The 22,015-nt window shown below is 35.0% G+C and overlaps 1 protein-coding gene across 2 annotated transcripts; it reads left to right on the top strand.

The window, feature by feature from the left end:
- The first annotated feature begins 572 nt into the window (after window positions 1-572).
- On the top strand, window positions 573-22,015 carry LOC149806986 (CD151 antigen-like). Of its 2 annotated transcripts, none has more exons than XM_089960399.1 (9): window positions 573-1,146; window positions 4,370-4,440; window positions 7,005-7,205; window positions 9,792-9,866; window positions 11,263-11,355; window positions 12,707-12,791; window positions 13,083-13,171; window positions 15,746-15,829; window positions 18,764-19,546. In XM_089960399.1, the coding sequence occupies exons 1-9, from the start codon at window positions 963-965 to the stop codon at window positions 18,812-18,814; spliced, it is 933 nt and encodes a 310-aa protein (XP_089816525.1). In that variant the 5' UTR covers window positions 573-962; the 3' UTR covers window positions 18,815-19,546. The 2 variants fall into 2 exon arrangements, with proteins under 2 accessions (XP_089816525.1, XP_089816518.1); XM_089960392.1 differs by lacking the exon at window positions 18,764-19,546 and adding an exon at window positions 19,569-22,015 and having other exon boundaries at window positions 586-1,146.

Genomic DNA, 22,015 nt, shown 5'->3' with positions numbered 1-22,015 from the left:
ACATTTTGTCAGGCTTTACACCTAAAATGTTTATTGGCAGGAAAATGTCTTGTTATAGATGCAGCAAAGGTTGAAGATGAGGGTCGAGAAGTATTCAACATTCGCACTGTGTGACACATACAATTTTGGTTTCTTTTAAGACTGGAAATCGTCGGCTGGAAATGAGATCCCGAGTAGTGCGAGAAAAAACATTAAATGTAAGAGATAGATTATTCGCAGTCTCTGTTTAACTGACATTCAGTGGTACGCCTCAGTACTTGTCACTTAATTACAGAATATTTTCAAATACAGTTTTGAACAAGCGCCTTCTAGCAGATATGAGTCTATGCCCATGCAAGCGAAATCAATGAAGCAATGGCTGACTTGTTGAATCAACTGCAATCATGTACTCCTCTCGACTAAATGTGGAACCACCGCGGCTTAAGATTTCTGAAGACCTCACTATTTACATTGTTTCAATGGTATAACTGCCATTAAAACGTATTTTATTATTATTATTATTATTATTACTGACAAGGGGGGACTATTTTACCTATTTGTCATTTTCCGACGAGTAACTGCCACAACGTTAGTTGGTTTATTATCCAGTGAACTGTCGCCTTGTGCTATTATTATTCATACTCGGATAATAACATAACGTGCTTCCCTACGCAGAATACTTAGTATCAAATAGCACTAGTTTGGAGATTATCATGTTATGCTTCGACACGAACTGCAAGTAAGCAGTGATCTAATCCTGATATGATATAGTTTCTACTGTAGTTAAGGCGCAGACACGGACGTTTGAATATAAACTATTTACAAGCCATTCTTTTTAAAGATTTATGTTGAGTGAGTGTTGGCTAGTCGAACAAAGGGGCTGCCGCTCAGGGACATTTGAAGACTGGTAGTGTGGGAACGGGATACTCGATCGGTCAATTGGGGAATTTTCATGATAGGATAAGGGGTGTACTGGCGACGCCATGTACCAACAACACATACCGCGTTCCAGTGAGTACCATTATGGATATGATATGGATAGAGACTTTGGAAGGGGACAAGACACGTACGACGACAAAATTTGGAGCATGGACACAGATCTAGATACCAAGGAATGGGTCAAGAAAAGGTCTGATGGTGGAAGCCAGTCGAATGGTAAATCTTCAGGTAACGTAAAAGATTCAGCGTTGCTACTGTAGGCGACACTAATATAACCCCGCTTGCGGTTTATTCTGAAGTGGGGGGTGCAATTTTTTCATGCAACTCCTGGCACTGTTTAATTCATATTTTCTAAATTTCTCCCCTTTCAAAGCTACCGTGAACGTACCGTATTTGTTATTGTTGTGCCCTACGTCTCAAACCTGTACTTTCAATGCATACCTGCACAAAATAGGATTTCCATATACAGTGTTTCGTCTTTAAACGAGACTTTTCCAATACAGTGCCCCCATGTGTCCGGAACTGGATAAGGGACATATCAGTTTAACTGGAAGGGGGAGGGAGCGCCAGCCTTTTGTGAACAAAAATTTCTGCCCTCAAATAGCTTAGAATAAATACAAATCTTTATCAGATTTATTGGAAAGGAACACATTACAGGCACTATATTCATTGACAACCTATTTTATCCACTATATTAGCTGACAAGATTTTTTCTTGAGTTAAAAAAAAAAAAATATGCCTTATTTCAGGCAATGTCATTCTCGGTTCCATCAAGAAAAATCGCTTACCATGTCTTTACTCATTGGTCACTTTGTGTTATCCTTTTTTCTTACGAAACATCACGAAAATTGCATGACCCTATCTCTGATGTCATGATGCTGGCATGGCCTAAGTAACCAGAAGGGCGATAGTAAATGACCCCAGCCTCTTCACATTAGACATTAGGCATTTTCGTATTACAACCATGCAAGGAGGCATTTCCGCATGGTTTTATTTTCGCGACTTTTGAGGTTCGGTAAATTATTGTAGAAATGAAAATAGTAATTAATTGAGTAAGGTGTGAACATTAACGAGGAATGTTCTAAGCTATTAAAATGGTGCAGATATTTGTCCGTAAACAGGACTTGAAAGCAATACCATACGAACGTGTTATAAAAATAAATAGATATGGGATGTGGATATAGCACTGTACACATCCATAAAGCCACAAGAGGTGGAAAGGTGTTACGAAATGATTATATCGTAGTAAATAATGTCGGTACTTTATGAACTATATTTTAATTGCACCAGTACAAACAGAATCACTAAAGAAACTAATTTCACGTTTTAGTCCTTTTTTTCTTTACAAGATTACTTTGCATGAACTTTTTTTCCTCCATCATTTTATCCAAGCACACAATACACCTCGTCCCCTATAGCAATATATCGCTTCAGATGCTTTATATATCGCCCATGGGACAAAGGTGGACAGCATTGAGAAGATTAAAGGCCATCAATACTTTTAACGATCTGCACATAAAGTAAATTCTTAGTCAAAAAGGGGACAAGACTTCATCAACCGTGTTACGTGTATATTTTTATATGTGAAAGAATTCTCCATTCAGTTAAGGGATGTGCGTATACCCTTAATTTCCTGTTCTCACTAAGGCATAACATATATAATGAAAAGACAGTGACCTACAGAGGCTAGTCTACAATGACTGTTTTCTGTTAGTTCTATTGTTTTTTAATTTTGACTAATGTTTTCCAGTGTTAAATGATTAGTGTATAAGACAACAATTCCACCGACTCCAGCTAAAACCACGGATAACTCTTAGTTACAAACCACCCTGTTACAGCTTTTAGTTTGAGTTAAGATATCTGTATTTATGTATAGTTTAAAATGGGAAAGCATTATTCACCTAGTGATAACCTTATTTAAGTATTTTTCAAAAAGATGCTCACGTCTTGGAGCGGATTGAACAAATGGGGCTCGTATTATATTATTGGATTATATTGTACATGTATGATTTGTCGGTAAATTGTAATGAAAGATACGAGTACCTGTGTATATAACGCACTACTGAATTTGTATTAGAGCACATTTAGGTGTGATCTTTGATCAGTAAGATCTATACTTCCGGGTTTAACAGTAAGACCGGGTTTGAAACTTCCAAATGTTTCGAAATGAAAGGAAAGATACAAAAGTTTCGTCATTAAAAAGGCACGGGTAAAGTTAGCATAAAAGAATCACGGATGACTTTGAAAAAATATTAAAACAGTCAAGACTTTACCATTCCAAGAAATTTATATGGATGAGATCCCGGTGAAAATCAATTTTAGCTAAACTTCTTTTTCTTTTGAGAACCATTAGGGATATAACCTGTTGCCCTTTTTTAGTCTTGACCTACATGACACCGAAAGGTTATATAAATCTACCACTCCAAACGCTAACACCGATGACATGTTTGAAACTTGTGTAAATACTATTTTAGCCAATTAAACACAGACGTTCAGTCATTATTGTTGAATGATAGCGGCCCAAAATAAGCGATACGTTTTAGTGGATATCGTACAAGTTGACATATTTCTCTAGTGCAAAAGGTGTATCGATTACACTAGCCATTTTTAGTATCATTCACCAAGTTGGACTTATTTTATTTAAGTTTTTATGTCTTTATTTTTTTTTTTAAATCTAGATTCTCGCTTGGCAAATTCAGGTAGCTTGTGTCTCATTACATATCGGGTTGCAGGAAGACATAGGTGGTATTTAGCTATCTAGAAACAAACCGATAACACATTCTGCACAGAAACATTTTTATTTTTTTTTGTAGTTTAAACTCTTATGACGTTGATTACTGACTATATTGTAAAGAAAAAGATGCCGATGACGGAGAAAGAAGAATGCGGAAGAATAGACACAGATAAAATGGAAAGAAAGAAAAGTAAACGAGAAGGGCGTGAATGGTTTGGAAAACATTTCAAGAGAAGAGCATTGAAGTGTAATCTTTGTATCAAAATCAACCTCGCCCTTCTTATTGTTATTTTATACGCTGGGAGTGTTGTAAAACAAGTTATAAACTCTGCATTCTCTGTGCAGCTCCAATCGCCACGTTAATGGTATATACTTTTCTTCTACTTAGTGGGTTAAACGTTTCGTCCTGAAATAATATATTTGAATCCAACAATCATGGGTTAGAACCCACATGGTGGTGATGATTCAGCTCACCCCACCCCACCCGGGTTGTCTTGCTGAAAAATGAAGTCCCAAGATGCATAAGGGAAAATACCCATTGATAGTAGACCCTTGTAGCCGTAGATCGCACAAAAATGAATGATTATTTTTAAAATTTACTTCGGATAGCGTTGTATATATTTTTTAAATAGATTGATCATCATTGTGCCAATGAATGTATGTAGGTAGACCATTATATAGACCAACGAAAGTAATTATTGACGAATACCTTTACAGTTTCAGATGAAAAGAATGGCAGATTATCATTTCTTCGATATGGAACAACAGCATTCAGTGTCCTTATTTTCGTAAGTACAAGTGTTGCCTGAGAAATAAAATTCTAGGAATGTGACTGGTCAATAATGGACAAATAAAATCCAGTATTTTTGTTTGTTAAAATATTTTCTAGTAGGTTATAATTACCCCAAAAAGTTCACATCTACGTGACATTACTGACAAGACAACCTCCGCTTAAAAAAATATAATACAAATGTTTAATTTATGATGCACACATATGAAAGGATTTAGTTATACATTGAAATGAATTACTGTGTTGTTTACTGTCCTTGGAAATTATCTCATCAAAACAACGCTAGATTTTATTCAAGCAATGCTGATTCATCATCGTTACGTTTACTCACCTGGAAGGTAACTGTAACAAATGGGACACTAAACAATCGTCTGCATAGCCAACAGTGGCAGGCTTGAAATTCAATACATAGGTTTATGATGTAATACATTCATTTGGTTCATGTTGCCTGGGGTTGAAAACGATGACATTCCATACACCCCGGTAAACCAAAATAAAAGTAATAATGTCCTCGTACAAGTTTCGCCTGTTGTGTTATTTGGATACACATTCAGTATATCAACAAGCATACGTTTACCGTGCCACATAGAAAATAGTGTCATTACCGGTGTACAATACTCCTCCAACTGCTAACAACATTGACCCAGATCTACTGTCTCATAATACACCGCAGATCTTAGTCGATGTTGTTGATAAAAAGCGAACACCGTAGACCACGTTGTGCCGGATGAATGTAAGGCGGGAGGTATAAGTTTATTTTGTTTGTATGAAGATACGCATTATGCCCGAATAAAAACGGTATTATATCCGCGTAATGTAATGAAAGAGAACTGTATTATATATCTGTTCTTCCTTGTATAGATCAGAGGGATTTTAATTTTTTGTCACTTGTTTGTGTTGTTTCCATTCAATAAGGGCTCAGTTTACACTAGAAAGATATGTGAGGAGGCAGATATTTGTAATATATTGATGCTTGTGCATGTCTATTCAAGGTAGCTTGCACAGTTTTGCATTTTATTGCCTCCATTAGTCACATATCAGAAGAGCTTATGGGATGGCATGTTGTCCATTGTCAGTCCGTCATTTAGCACAAGCTATCGATCATAAACTCCTTTGAGGATTGTCATGAAACTTTGCATGCGTATTTATCGCATAACCTAGTTATTCCGCTATGGCGGCCATCCTGAAACTCCTAGCGATTTTCTTTTGAGACTTCTTATGCAGTTTGACTGGTCCTAAACTAACATGTTTCCGATCTCATGTCCAAAATAACCGACTCAGTAGCCATCTTAAAAACTTGCTATCGCTACTTTTCCTGAATGGAAAGTCATATTCACATGAGAGTTCACCAGAAGACTTCTTATGATGTCTAGTTGGTCCTAAAATAAAATGGTGCCAGTCTGATGTCCAGTACGGCCGCCACAGCTGCCATCTTGAAAATAATTTTATCGTTATTTCTCCTGAATGAAAAGTAATATTACCGTGGGAATTTCACAAATAGACTTCTTTTGGCGCCTAGTTAATCCTAAATGAAAATGAGGTATGGCCGCCACAGTGGCCATTATTAAAATCGCGTTGTCACTAAACATTCTGAACTGATAGTCCTATCAACATGGGGATTCTACTAAACGACCTCTTAAGATGTCCAGTTGGCCCTAAATGAAAATGGTGATGCTCAGACATCCAATATGGCTGCGATAGTAGCGATCATCGAAATCTTGTAATCACTACTCCTAAATAAATGTTCATATCAGCATGGAGTTTTCACTGAATGATTCATTATGATGTCTATCTGGTCTAAAGTGAAAATGGTTCGTATCTTGACTTCTTATATGGCCGCTATAACGGCCATCTTAAAAATCTTATCGCTACCTCTCCTAGATGACTGGACATATCGAGATTGAACTTTGATCAGAAGACTTCTTATGATTTACAGAAATGGTTCCAATCTAATATCCGTTATGGCCACACACACACACACACTGGCTGATTAGCAATGGCTATACTTTGAATAGAGGTGACTTCTCAACCAGGCTGGTTTAAACTGTACAAACAACATAGTGGGTTAGGCAAGAGGAAACGCGGACTACTGTCGTGTATGAGCATAATTTCCAGCCCAAACTCAAAATGGCGGTTGATAAAGCTCACACAATTCAGGTCTTTAGACAATTGTGAAAAGTTAAAAGAAATTGGAATTAATTAATCCACGACCGGTGCGGAAACAGCTGTGCCTATTCTTTAGCACTGATTTAAAAAAAAAACTATTAAATATCATCAGTACAATATTGTGCGAGTAAAATTGAATTCGTAGAATGCATTGAAAGTTTCATAAGAATGAGCTGAAAGAACAGTCCATACAAAATTGAATATATGTCATTATAGGTACCTAGATTTCCAATAAACTATTCGACCATGCAATAGAATGATTTCATCCATCTGAAAGACAATTTCCATCAAAATCCTATCCGTTGAGAGCATATTATAGTAGTGTTTTCAGTGGATACTAAATAAACTAGAAACCCTATCAAAGCAGACACATGTTCTATTCTATCTTGATTACAGTTCTCTGGAGCGGGGATCTTAGGTCTGGGTATCTACTTGATGGCATATGACTACGCTCCTCAGGATATATCGATAGCAATGGGGGACAAGCTTTACCAGGCGGCGGCACTGATTATGCTTATCAGCGGCGGTTGCATCGTCCTTCTCGCTTTGTGCGGCTGTTTTGGAGCAATTAGATCAAGCAACATCATGCTTGGAGTTGTAAGTATATAGATATTCTTTTAGTAAGGTTTAAAATCGCGCAGAAATGTTTATTTTATGAATTTAGTTAAGTAAAGATTTCCTAGATTTAGGAAATCTTATTTTGAGCTCTACTGGTCATAGACAAGAAGACAGCTAAACTACTTAAATGATTGACATGAAACTTCACCCCCCCCCCCATCAGTGAATGAAAATGATACTACTCAGGCATCTAATATTAATATAGCCGTCACCAGTCATATCGAAAATCTTCTTATCCCTGCTTCTCTTGAATGGATAATCACTTATAACAGCATGGGGTTTTCGTTGTAAGAAAGACTTATTATGATGTCTAGTTGATCCTAAACGAAAGTGATGCCAATCTGATGTCCAGTATAAGGCCAGGTCATCCGACTTGAGAATATTATCTCATACACCTCCTGGACAGAAGTCTTATGGCCATGGGGGGTTTCACAAGTATGCTTCTTATGATGTCTGATTGGTCTTAAGTTAAAATGTTTCGCTCGGATGTTGTTTTTGTTGTTATTGGTTTCATGTCAATTTTCAGCACATATAGGCTATAGGCCTACATGGCGCCCAGTATATTTGGCGGAGGAAGAACCCGAGAAAACCCAAGAAATAATAACCGACCCACGGAATCTATTGTAAAACTTTCTCACATACCAACATTGGCCTAGCCAGAGAGTCAAACCTACGCGTACAGAAATGAGATGTCAGTGATGTATATAGGAGAGCGCCTCAGTCCACTCGGCTACCCGGTGCCCCATTCGCTTGGACATCCCATGTGGCCACCACATCAGATATCTAGAGACTGTTATTATTGCTACTTCCACAGAAATGGAAATCATAGCGACATCGGGTTTTCACTAATTATGATATCTAGTTGGTTGAAAATTGTGCTGATCTGATCTCAAATATGGCTGCCACGAAAAAAAAAACACCCAACAAATATTTAATATCTTGCACTAATTCTCCCAGACGAATGGTCATATTAGCCAAAAGCTTTCTAATCGTGTCCAATTTGTCGAAATGAAAATCTGCCGATCTTATAACCAATATGGTTGTCATAGTAGCTAATTTCAAGTCTTATAACTCAAGAAGATCAGAGATGGCTTCAACGCTCGGCAGTTAAAAAAAAGAAATTGTCTTATTTTGAATTCCTGGAAATTCTTTTCGGAATGTAGAGCTTAGTACTTTGGAGGGACTGTTTTCTTTTCTTTTAACTACTTTTCAGATTTGCATGCAGGGGAAGCATTAAGACCAAGGAACGATGTTGATAAGTTTTTTTTTTTATATATGATCATAACTCTGTGCGTTGACTCAAAGATCAACACATCAATCACACGATATATTCATCCTCTTAAACTTTAGAAATTATATTTTTTTTTTTAAATCATAGGTCATCTTTTCCATGTACTCCAATAGAAAGGGACATTTTCTACTCTTTTCTCCTTTTTCAATAAGATTTTACCGATCTTATTTACCGGACTGATCTAATTTCATCGTATTTTTTGGCAGTTAATGTTCATTGGAGCAAAATCGCATCACAATTTGTACCTTTAAGTACGGTTAATGTATTCATTAATACAATTTAACCAGCAGATACTAATACGGAAACGCCTTTTTACATGTAATTTTCAATTGAAAATCACCGATCATAGTTTTAATGTTAATTCATCAGACTGAATGATAAAGTTTGCTTTATTCAGTGTCTTTATAAATTTGTGCTTGTAATGAACTGGTAACCTTTAGAAGGAAAGTTTTGTTTCATGCTTTATTACATATAAATTATATACTATAATTATTTATGAATATTTTCATGCTCTCTACGACGACAGTTATAGATGCAAATGATATTATCCTTGTGTGTTCGTTCGCCCATTACACCATGGGTACGTTTTGTATCAAGGACATTTAAGACGGTGTGGCTGGGCATCCATATACTTTCAAAACATTTTTAATTTTGATTCTTTAGTTGAGGTAAAAATAACAGATAATTGGCTGAATTTTTTTATAGCTGATTTAAACTAAATGCTACTGATTTAAACTAAATACTACACCTGTCGAAAAAATAAATAAAATTAGTGTTTTATTGCGATTTATTCTATATATAGCGAGTAAGGTCCAGTTAAGGCAAGAAAGGAGGCTTGTTTTTCTCGACAAATTAAGTGGACAATGGAACATCCGGTTAGTAGACAGTTAAATCGAGTGTACATTGTTATGTAAATTTCCATACATCAATCAGCACAGAAACTTGGGAACATGTTTTAAGGTAGTTTCTAGATGTTTTAAGCGGTCTTAGAGATTCTATCCACTCACTTGAGACATGATGGACATGTTGAGATACCAGTGAACTGAACAGCTGAGACAACCGCATTCTACCTCGCTCCAAATTATTCTTGTTGCATTCGCTTCCTGATCTTGCATCTTTGCCTACTAGCCTCATACACGTCTTTACCATCTTACGTACTCATCTGATAGATATTCTATGCAAATGATTTAATAATTTGTTAACGAGTTAGCATCATGTTATATCGGATACCATTGTGTCCAGTATGTATGATTGCATTGCTGTTTTCTTTTCAGTTCATTGTGTGCACAGGAGTACTCGTTGTGACGCTTATAGCGGGAGGTATTATTGCCTTTGTTTTCAGGGAAAGGGTATGTACCTTTCTCGTCCTCTCTCTCTCTCCCTCTTCCTCCCTCCGTCTTTCTTTCTCTCTCTGTCTCTCTCTCTCTGTCTCTCTGTCTCTCTCTCTCTCTCACACACACACACACACACACATGGAAAAAAGGAAAGAAAAGGCACAAAACAACCACATCAGTAGTAACTTTCTCAACATCTTATGTTAGAATGGTTTGGACTTTGCAATTTATTCAGGCTGTAACATGTAACAGGTTAAGCGTGACTCAGTTTTCGATGTACATGTAGTTCATATTAATTTGTATACTAAAGCAGGCACAACATTTTTAGAGAATAATTGAAACATATTTTTTAAAAACTCTTATTGGTTCCTTACAGAAAGTCGGGGGTAGTTGAATAGTGGAATAACAGAAAATAGAAATGACAACGCTGCAGTACCACATAATTCTGTAAACCCCGACCCCACCCCGCAGCAAAACTTAATTATGGGGCCCATCCTTGTAAATTTCGCATGTTTAATTGGAACTTTGGTCGACCTCCACTTTGCCTGTCTCCCCCTCTCCAGTTGGAGGGTTTGATAGGGCGGTCGCTTAGCCACTGCAATGTCGATATGATCAAAGATGTTTCCGTGATTGCTGCCCTCACAATAGCAGAATCAGTCAATACATACCTATTGCATCGCACGATAACACATGATGTCAGAATCAGTCAATACATACCTATTGCATCTCACGATAGCACATATTGTCAGAATCAGTAAATACATACCTATTGCATCTCACGATAGCACATGATGTCAGAATCAGTCAATACATACCTATTGCATCTCACGATAGCACATGTCAGAATCAGTAAATACATACCTATTGCATCTCACGATAGCACATGATGTCAGAATCAGTCAATACATACCTATTGCATCTCACGATAGCACATCATGTCAGAATCGGTCAATACATACCTATTGCATCTCACGATATCACATATTGTCAGAATCAGTAAATACATACCTATTGCATCTCACGATAGCACATGATGTCAGAATCAGTCAATACATACCTACAGCATCTCACGATAGCACTTCGTGTCAGAATCAGTCAATACATACCTACTGCATCTCACGATAGCAAATCATGTCCGAGTCAGTCAATACATACATACTGCATCTAACGATAGCGAATCATGTCCGAGTTAGTCAGTACATACCTACAACTTCTCACGAAGCATGTCATCTCAGAATCAGTCAATACATACCTACTGCATCTCACGATAGCACTTCGTATCAGGATCAGTCAAAGCATACCTTCTGCGTTCTTCATAACAGTCGAAGTCTCCAGAAAATAAAAACGCCATGCACTGGCAAACACGGTACTTATGATGTAACTTAATGTCCACATTTTAAATTCCTCACAGATGAGAAATGATATGGAACCAATACTGATTAATAATTACGGTGAAGACGGAAGTGAAAGAATAACATATTTCTGGGACTCGATGCAAAAAAATGTAAGTCATTCGAAAATTATTACATTGAAGAAACAGGTGGGATTTTTTTTAAAACAATGGAGTTAAATATATGGATTGTACACTTGTATGAGAGAGAGAGAGAGAGAGAGAGAGAGAGAGAGAGAGAGAGAGAGAGAGATGTATACTTGTTCTTAGACATATACAGGGGGGTTTCTTGTGTATTCTATACAAGTAAATGCAAAGAAATTTGGATATTGTGATGAACAAAATTTTAATTAGATCACGCACTAATTGTACGGATATGTTCAGCATATATGTAAGTTCATGTACACAAAATAGAATGTCATAAAATTGTGAACCCTGTTTCTTTGCCCAGACCAGTGAGAAATGAATCTGATTGGTTGGTTTTTAACAGTACTTCGAGTACATTATGTGGCGGTATGATGTTGCTACGGTCCTTTTCCAAGGACAAAAAGAGCTAGCCAACAAGGTCCGAATTTCGAACTGGCGACCCTTTGATAATGAGTCCAACTTCCTACAGAGATACCACAGCTCCCACAACAGATTTTAATCAACGTTCGTTCCATACACGTAGTTGTAACCCACTTTTGCCACATTTTATGTAAAACCAATTTTTGACTGGTTGAATTTTAATTGGATGAATGTGATAATGTCCTCCCAGTGTTGGGCATTATCACATTTCCTATCGTTATAGATACAGCCTTTGAACAGATCTCGAGACACGGAGGTTTAAATACAGTGGCTTACTTTGTTCGAATGTTGTTTTTTTAAACCATCTGAGATACTTGAATTTATTCTTTCGTATGTAAGCTTGATACATTTAGAGTGTGATAAGTAATTCCATTCTTATTGAAATAACTGTTACCATTTTCGTTTTGGCATGACAATGGTCGAATAAAGTTGCGCAATCGTGTAAATATTGGTGGCTCAGGGCGAGCGTTACACTGTCACACTTGTCGAAAAATCGTACAATTTTGACATTGTATGATTCCTCGCTTCTGTTAGATGTAACCCAGAAAACTCTGTAGATGCTGTTAAAAGAAATTCTCCACATAAAAATGAAAGGTATTTACTGTGTACCGTCTTCACTCGTCTCTTAATAGTTTAAATTTTTGACCTGTATAAATATTAAACCTGCGTCCGGTACCTATACAAAATATCACATAATTTCCAAACTTGAGAATTTACGATATGCCGCACTCGCACAATTCAATTATTGATTCTTATTTTTTCCTAAGGAACGACTGTGTATTTATTACAGTTTTTGGGAGTGGTGTGTTTTGTATATTGTTAAAATGTAGTGGTGTGCTCTGACTGAAGGAATATAGTATTTGGCAATTGTCTCCCCTTGGTTATGCTATTATTGCAGATGAATTGTTGTGGTGTGAGTGGAGGCATTAATAGTACCACCTCCTGGATGATATATCAGAGCTCAAAATGGTACGGAAAATCAGGTAAGTAGCATCTATAGAATAACAAAAATAAATTGAATTTGATGATGCTGTGAGAATGGCCTGCACTTGACCCTAGGTATGGTTGGAAAAGTATGTACATGTTGGAAGTTCTGTAGGTTAAAAAAAATCAGATTTGTATTTAGCATGAGAAAGAAACGATCTTGTTACCTCTCGGATATGTCATAAAGTATTGTCGAAATAGTATGAAGACCATATTACTGAAATTTCTTTTATATTGTACAAAGTCATGATTGCATATACGTATGAACTTGTAAATGTCATGCCTTCCAGGAAAGAAAGTGGTACCCGACAGTTGCTGTCCACCTACAGCAAACCTAAACAACTGCACAAAGACTATCAACAAGGATTTATACAAAAATGTATGTACATGCACTTACAATATATACTGATATAATTTCAGAACCCACTGATTCCATTTAACCTCGTCATTTATCTTGATTCTCCTCGTCTCTTTCTCTCGTATACATTGTTATGGCTCATTGGTCTTAAACCATGTAACATAAAGAAGCAAACCAATCTGTTAAGTAAAATTCAATAAATAGTTTATTTTCCAAGAATATAAAAGTGAAAATTTAATAGGCACTTACAGTATTGTGAATTAAATCTCAAATGATCATAAATGTCTACCACAAGTCCAAAAATATAGAATGTTCCGAATGAATTCTTATAGTCTTGACTGTCTTGATGTATTACAATGAAATAATCAAAAATGTCCTTGAATGAGTCCTCAACAATCTCAGAGCAGTACTTTAGTCCAAAACGTCAATGAGCAACTTGTTTTTCCAATGAATAATGTAATAGATATTTCTTCTCAAATTAAATCTGAAAACAAATATAAACTCCGATAATAGATTCCCAAAGACTGATAATTAAATAGGAATGAATAATTTGTTTACCAAAATTCTTTCATATAAATATATCATTTGACCTGTGTCGCACGATAGATTTTCCGAAACACTAATAGAACATTTCACCCAGTTGTCAACAAGTTCGCTTATAGAACATTCTAAAATGGTAAAATCGTTAACAAGATTAGGTCGATAACTCAAATATTTTAGTTAAGATTTTTAAAACATGACACTTAGTCAGGTAGGTAAAAACTCTACCCTCAATCACATACAAAATTCAAGCACATACTATGTATGTATGTATGTATGTATGTATGTATGTATGTATGTGTATATATATATATATATATATATATATATATATATATATATATATATATATATATATGCGTGTTGATGTTTTTGTACGAGTAACTTTAAAGTCTCACTGAGATTGTTTCATATCCCAATTTAGCTTCAGTAATAAAATAAGCATTTTACAAATAAGAAGCAATGTCTGCATGGTCAATGCTGGACTCTTATACTTAGGTGAAATGAATTACTTCTTCAGCCAGATTAGGGTGAAGTTGCCTAAAAAAGGGACGCGTGCGTGCAGAAGGCTTATACTTTATAGTGTTTAAACGTCACTTTAAGAATCTTTGCATATTTTATGTGATATGATTAAAATACTATTTAAATACTATTAAAACTATTTTAATAAATTAAAATTAAACGTTTTTCATACTTTGCTTCACCCCAGTTGTTGTGTAACGCATCACGTTAACTTCGAAAACAGGTTACAGTAGGAAATCAACAACTGTTTCCTTAAAAATATCTCTTTTACACTTTTGTAGAATAAAATATTGGATAAAATAAATAATTTTTGTGATAGACCTGGATACGTCCATTGTGTCATAATTCGCTTCCAACTGGGGTTCGCAATTCAATCATTCTCTTGTTCATTCATGGATCATGGGTTCATATGTGATGGGAATAACGTTAATACCGATGTAAATTTTGGCATTTGTGATAATCATTTGAACGTAAGTTGCTTTCACATCATGACGCTTCCTTGTGTAACTGTCCACCTTTCTCACTGAAGTGAAAATTGGCTCAAAAGTCGATGTATACTTTAATTATTATTGCACTGTACTGAAACAAAAGGTTGGTGGTGGAGGTGGAGAGAATTTCATGAAGTCAACGAAGAGCGAAGTATTCTTTAGTTTTTGAGCGTGTTTAGGCGAAATGATAGATTCGAGGTTGATTATTATGCCAGAATCTCCGCCCACTATTGTTGACCCTGTTTATGTCATATATATCAGTTTGCACGAATTGCTAGAGAAACAAGTATCTTGCAAAATTGCAAGCTTTATGAATAACTATAGTACTTAACCTTTTCTCATGAAAGATACTTTAAACCTGTGGATACCTTTTGTGGACCGAGTAGTGAGGATTTTGTTTATACAAAAAAGCGGTTTGGTTGACATTAGTGTTTCCGAGCGCATTGTCATGAGCAAACAAAAACGTTTGGAAACAGTAAAAAATATTTTACAAAGTTTATAATTTACTATGTACGAACAATTTTGAGTTTGGTTTCTGCAAAGCATTTCAGTGTCTGACAAATTTCATCTTAGAATCTGTCATTACGATTATGGATTCAGATCTCTAAGTTCGTCACGAGTAAATAGAAACAATATGATTTGTGATAGTTTATTTTTTTAATAAATATATGGCCACCGAAATATATATTGTATTAACATGTAATTTTGTTCATAACTGTTGGCATCCTTAGTTTTGCATTTAGACACATAATATACTACATATACAACTAATGGTTACATATTTTTCTCTTTTTCTCCTCTATTTGCAACGCACGACGAGGTCCCCAAACGTATGTATTGCAGATTGATATTTGCTTTGGAATCTTGAAGGTACCATCACATGGGAAATTTGCATTTTTCTTTTTAAAATTGATGACGAAAACAGTGACAACTACAGTCAGATAATTCCTTAATTCAGCGATGATACATAAATCTTAGTTCGTGGAAATGTTTCATCTGTACATTTTTTCTTTGAGTTCAATAATTCCATTTGCTTTAATTCCAGGGATGTTTCGATAAACTTGCAGACATCATTAAGTTTAATTCTGTTCTGATCGGAGCGTGTTCCCTAGCGGCAGCATTGGCTTTGGTACGTATAAAATATATTATTAAACCTCATCAAAGTAACGGTGTCAAACATTGGCGCTCAGAATGTCACGTGTCGGAACAAAATATTAGTTACCCTCACGCGATTGTGTTTCTCTGTCGTTTGATTCAGAATCATTTTTTCGGTGTAGACAGGGCTATCCCAAGAAATAATAATAAACAACAACAGACAGAATCATTACAAATAAACTGACAATCATTAAAATCTGTTGGTTGATAGTGTTACACTGATTCATGTTGCAGCGTTCTGTCATGTTAATATAGTACTCTCACCCCAGTGTATCAACGGGCGCAAGAATGAAAATGCAAATCTCTTAATTCTTGCATGAAAATATTCAATAATTCGACAAAATAAACATTTGAAGATTATTTGTATAAGCTAAATTTGTACAAAAGTCGATGACCTAATATTGTTGTAAAATTTCGCAACGTCTTTTTATCGATATAGTAATGCTGCCGTTAATGGCATTGACACATAACGGAGAAATTAATCCATGCAAATTGACGATTTTTAGATAATAATATATAATGAAAAGAAAATTTACATTTTGGTGTAGATGTAAGAAAATATTTCACTCGTGAAATGGCAAAAGTATTTTCTGATATCTACTAAAAGGCGTAGATATCATCTCCATACCTAGAATATTATTGAGGAAACTGAAGAAAACTAGCCAGAGAAAAACAGTCAACTTCGGTTGACATTAGTATTAACATAAACTGCATCAGTGTGTGTGTGTGTGTGTGTGTGTGTGTGTGTGAGAGAGAGAGAGAGAGAGAGAGAGAGTAATAAATTTTAGGTCCGGATATCACACATTCTATAAAAGCACGTGCTTCTACTCTATGATACATCTAAGGTTCAAAAGATATATGACAATAATGTGAAATAATTAAATCATTTAAATAATGTTGCCTATATTAAAGCGAATTTAACGCATAATCTAACACGATAAAACTAAAATTAAGATATAGAAAAACTCGAGTCTCAGGCTGTGTATATGTGAGAAAGCTGACAGTAGCTTCCCATTGGTCGGTGCTTATTTTCCGTGGTTTTTCCGGGTTCATCCTCCACCATTTATGCTGGCCGCCGTATATAGCCTATCTTGCGTTGAGAAATGGCGTTAAACCCAAAACAACAACGAGGACAACAATAACTGGTCTTTTAGTTAGCAATGATTTGTATGTATTAACCCTGAAAGTTATATCCACACAGTAATCGTAATATCGTGTCGTTTAAAGTAAAACTATATAAATGTAAATATACTGAATCCTTCAAAAAGTTGTTGTTTCATGTACCGATGTTAGAATTATTATCAATATTATTCTCTTTTTGATTGCATCCATCGCGAGATTTTCAACACATCTGAGATCGCTATATGCCCAGATTTCTATCTCACTCACTCTCGAAGTGCTTTGGAACTATGCAGCGTGCAGGCAGATATGACTTGGAAATTCTGGAAAAACTTATACAAATTTTAGTTTCTTGAGGAGGGGTCAGGCCGAGGAAAGAATGAAATTAAAGTAAAACATATTTGACTCATTATATGATAGTCTTCTCTCCGTTGATGTTGTCTGTAAAAGAAAGAAACGAGAACACTTGCGATTTTTGCAAAATATTCTACTTTAAAATAAATGTATCCTTATATTTTCAACATAAAAGTCTGCGATTTTGTGGTCCAGAAAGCACTCTCCATGATAAAAACATGCATAATTACACTAGAAATGCTTGGTCAAACAAGCGACGGGTTTATGGCTTAGAATACTCCAAATCGACAAGTTGCATCACCGCTGGTTCTGGTCAAGTACAACTTGACAAGGGAAACGTGCTGGTTAGATCATAACATTGTCTGTTTCTTCAGCTTTGAATTTTGTTGCTGTGGGCGGCACGATGTTGCGTAAGTTAGTAAACCTGATTGACTGAGTATATCGGTTTGAAGACGGAAAATGTATGTACGATACTACGTTCTTTATCAATGATACCACTATTGCAATGTTATGGCTTTTAAGGTCACGGTCTTAAATCACATTTCGGTTTACAATGTAGTCATATCGTTTCCTTGTACTTAGTTATATGCCATTTCGAACCTGTGCTTATGTGAACATCTTTATCATCCTTAGCTCATAATTACAACTTTGAATGATATGTTCTCACTATGATGTTAATGTTTCATACTTTTCACCATCACATACGTATATTTTACTTACTTCGCCTCCTTATATCGTCACAGTCATCGATTTTATATTGGTTTTATTTACTGCCGGGCTTATAGTAAATAATCCTTATATGGAATGTAACGGTCAATATGAGTCATGACGCGCATTCAGTGGTATCCAGACTTTAGTTTTAGGCATATTCTTATGCATCAAACTCTGTCCTGGAAATGGACGATAATATATAATTACGAAATAATGAAACCCATTTCAATAGATACAGAAACTCAGTTTAATGTGTAGCAGTAGATGATATTCTCAAATATATTATTATTATTATTATTATTATTATTATTATAATTATTATTATTATTATTGTTATTATTATTTTAATAATTTTTATTATTATTTACAAGTAATTTGAATTATATTGAAGCATTAGTTCAAAATATATGTCATTGTTTGGGCGAATATTCAGTGGGAAGCAGACTTTCATGTGTTGCAAGTATACCAAGGAGCTAGTCGTTTCCCTGTATCTGAAACAGGAAAATTGCGTCTTCATTTTAACTGCCGCTTTATCTGTCTCTGTATTCCCGCTTTTATTGAGTCAGTATTTTATTAAAGCAGTGTTCAATAATTTCTGGGTACATGGACCAGTTTTTGCTTGTGGAACAGGTAAATTTCAGGATATATCTACATTACCACTTTTACATGAATTTTTCAGGAAAGGCATTTGTTAGTTTGCAATAATTTAATGGCATTTTAACAGATTATCGGTTACATCATGTCGAAGAAATATGATCTAAAAATGGGATCTTAGGGCTTCGCCCAAGGACACTTTGAGGTAGTTTACGCAGACTGACCTGAGGATGTATCGAAACTGCGACCCATAGATTATCAATCTGACACTCAACCAACCAATATACCACGGCTCCTTAAAATATATTGAGATTGTAGGCCGAAGAAAGCAGTGTTGAATAATCTTGGAGTAGCTTAAAACAATCTATCGTTGGTGTGTAAAACAAATATCAAACATGCACCGATGCCGCAAGTTTCGTCTCAACTGCTGTAAGGCAATAAAAGTTAACACCGGAGAGTGAAGACAGATGGACGCACACCCTTACATCCTAATGGGTCAATGGATACAGTGAAACTTTAAAATACCGCCTGATTCTAGAAGCATGGATATAACAAGGAAGATATCAGATCGGAACTGTGGTTTCTCGTTGAATTTTATGACTTGCTTTAGTGAGGACTCACATCCAATGGTGGAATCATAGCAAAACCAATTTCCTCATTGTGATTTGTGTACATGCGAGTGTGTGTTTAGGATATTCATATCTGGGTACAGTGCAGTCATACTTTTTCAGCCACTGAAAATTGACCAGAATTTATTTTACTTACAGAATGTAAGCCCAGAGGCATTTTAATGTATTTAACCTTGCAGTTGTCTTTTTAAAAATGATTTTTCTTCCTCTCCCCATATCAACAACAACAACAACAACAACAACAACACCAGCAACTACTACTACTACTATATCAAATAGTTTTCACTGGTCTCGTGTATTTTGCAGGTCTTCGTTCTAGTGTTTGCTGTTTGCCTATTTCATTATCTTCGTCAAAAGGAACGAAGATTCTTGAAGCGGAATAAAGAAGATTCGAAAGATTTTAGGACTTAGTTAAACAAACGTCACATCAGGACGATTCTAACTCATATTAGGATGATTCCAACTCGTAGTACAATTCCATTCCCATGTCATTAAGTGCATTTAACGACAGGTGACATTAATACTACTGGTAATGTATAATTCCATATCAAATGTATATATTATAATACTACATGGTATTAATCCATTTCGTCCTAACAATCATCACATATGGGATAGTATTACACTATTAGCTCATTAACCTACAGTAAAACAGACCAGGTTTATAATTTATTTATCTGGAAACACTGTTTTCTTAATATCTTAAAAAAACACGCTTCATACAAATCATAGAAATTAAACGATCAAAACACCTAGAGTGGTATACTAGTAAAGTCGCTGAGGCGGAACGTAAATGAAACAACGGTCATAAAACTGAAGAGTTTGCCAATTATAGTTTATAGCAGAACAAAGTCGGATCAAATTCATTCTAAATGTAAAATATAAACGTTTCTTTTTCAAAGAAGCCATCTCCTCAGACTTATAACATAGCAGTCTGGAATCACGAGAACTGACTTCTACGAAACCAGTACTTCTCTGTCCATGTGAAATTATAGTTAATGGCACTAGTTCCACTGATTGGCAATCAGCTGAACCTTTCTTTTTAACTAATATTTCCAAAACACTGGTGAGGTCTAATTTAACAGAGCCTAACATAAATAAACATAATGCCTTCGTGAATGAAAGGATACCCGATCATATTAGTTTTAATATTCCCTAATAACATTAACGGATAGATACTAAAAGTCCAGATGGAATTCAGCCCCAAATTCAGAAAATGTCGATTTTGTCAATCTTTGAGTCACCGGAAGAAGTACTTACCTGTACCATCATTTTCTATAAATTCCAGAGTCATTAGAGTTATCCAAAGTATCGCTAATTCATAAGAAATGAAAAGAATGACCAATTTAACTATCATCCCTATTTGTTCTAATTTTATAAATTATTGAAAAATATGTCATCAATCATCTTTTCAGATACCTTAAGAAGTACCAACTCTTCATAAATCAGTCAAATTTCGGACAAAAACATGTCAAACTACTAGCGATCGAATATGGCGAACTTACGGACGTATTCTCCATTGATATTAATTTAGAAAAAAATCAACAACCTACATTCGATATGGTTGACCATTTGGTGCTCATTAAAAAAACACTTTCAGCCTTCAAGTTTTATTAAAATTCAGTTTCTTGATACACACACCTCACTAACAGACACCAGGTTGTATGTACGGGTAAATCTAATTCCAATTCAAGTAATGTTTTAAGTGGTGTTCCACAATGTTTTGTTTTCACATTCACAACGGCTATCTATACAAAAAAGTATTTAATATTTTAATGGAATCCGGACATCAAATCCCTAATTTTTCTCCAACCCAACTGAACTAAGATCATCAAATACTGAGTTTAATCTCCGATCAATAACTAACAACTAACTCCAGATTCCAAGGATGAAAAACAGTCATTTCAAAAGCTCTTTCTCCTAAAACAGCACATGCCTTTTGGAATTTTTGAAACCTTTATGATACGTATTTCAAATACCATTGCTTCGTTTAGAACCTCATCAAAGATATTCTTTCCTGACCAGCTGGAATGATATATTAATGTCTTCAAATACATAATTTTATAATTGTATACAGACATAATTTGTAAATGTTTTTTATATATGCAAACAATATGTCTTAAAGAAAATATTTTCATGTATGATTTATAGTATATATGGGGATTCAGTATAAAGCTACTTGTTTTATATATAAATATATATATATATATATATATATATATATATATATATATATATATATATATATATATATATATATATATATATATATATATATATATATATCTGATGAAATATGTACACCTGTGAACAGCATAGTGTTAATATATGTACCTGTTGATCACTAAAATTAAATATATTAATCTGCGTGAGTGTGAGTAAGTGTATTACCTGTGTATGGAAGTGACTTTTATATAACTGGTTAAAGAAAACTGAGAACCAAGGGGCAGTTGTGTCTTTCATGCCCAAATGCATTATGCGTTATCCTTGTAACAAAGATTATTATTATTATTACTATTAATATTATTATCATTATTATTATTATTGTAAGTAAAGAGCATTTTACTTGATGTAAAATGTCCTATATGGTCAGATTTTAGACATTGCAAATATATATTGTGCCATCATTCATTTACTTTTATGTTCCGAGTATTACGGGAAGAACTACATAATTTGTATGAATTTTACATTTGACTTAACAATTGCAATAAATTTATTTATGTATTTTTCATATTAAAACGATTTCATCTGTA

Source organism: Sinohyriopsis cumingii, chromosome 1 (genome assembly GCF_028554795.1).
Source record: "Sinohyriopsis cumingii isolate HCF-2022 chromosome 1, ASM2855479v2, whole genome shotgun sequence".
NCBI classification, from domain to species: Eukaryota; Metazoa; Mollusca; class Bivalvia; order Unionida; family Unionidae; genus Sinohyriopsis; species Sinohyriopsis cumingii.
This window is presented reverse-complemented; position numbering and strand designations above follow the sequence as displayed.

What these genes read in the sequence shown, in the direction of transcription:
- LOC149806986 (XM_089960392.1), top strand. Translation starts at nt 963, where the DNA reads ATGTACCAACAACACATACCGCGTTCCAGTGAGTACCATTATGGATAT. An exon ending in CATTCAGTGTCCTTATTTTC is followed by an intron (nt 4,441 to 7,004) that starts GTAAGTACAAGT and finishes TCTTGATTACAG; the next exon opens with TTCTCTGGAGCGGGGATCTT. An exon ending in TAGCGGCAGCATTGGCTTTG is followed by an intron (nt 15,830 to 19,568) that starts GTACGTATAAAA and finishes TGTATTTTGCAG; the next exon opens with GTCTTCGTTCTAGTGTTTGC.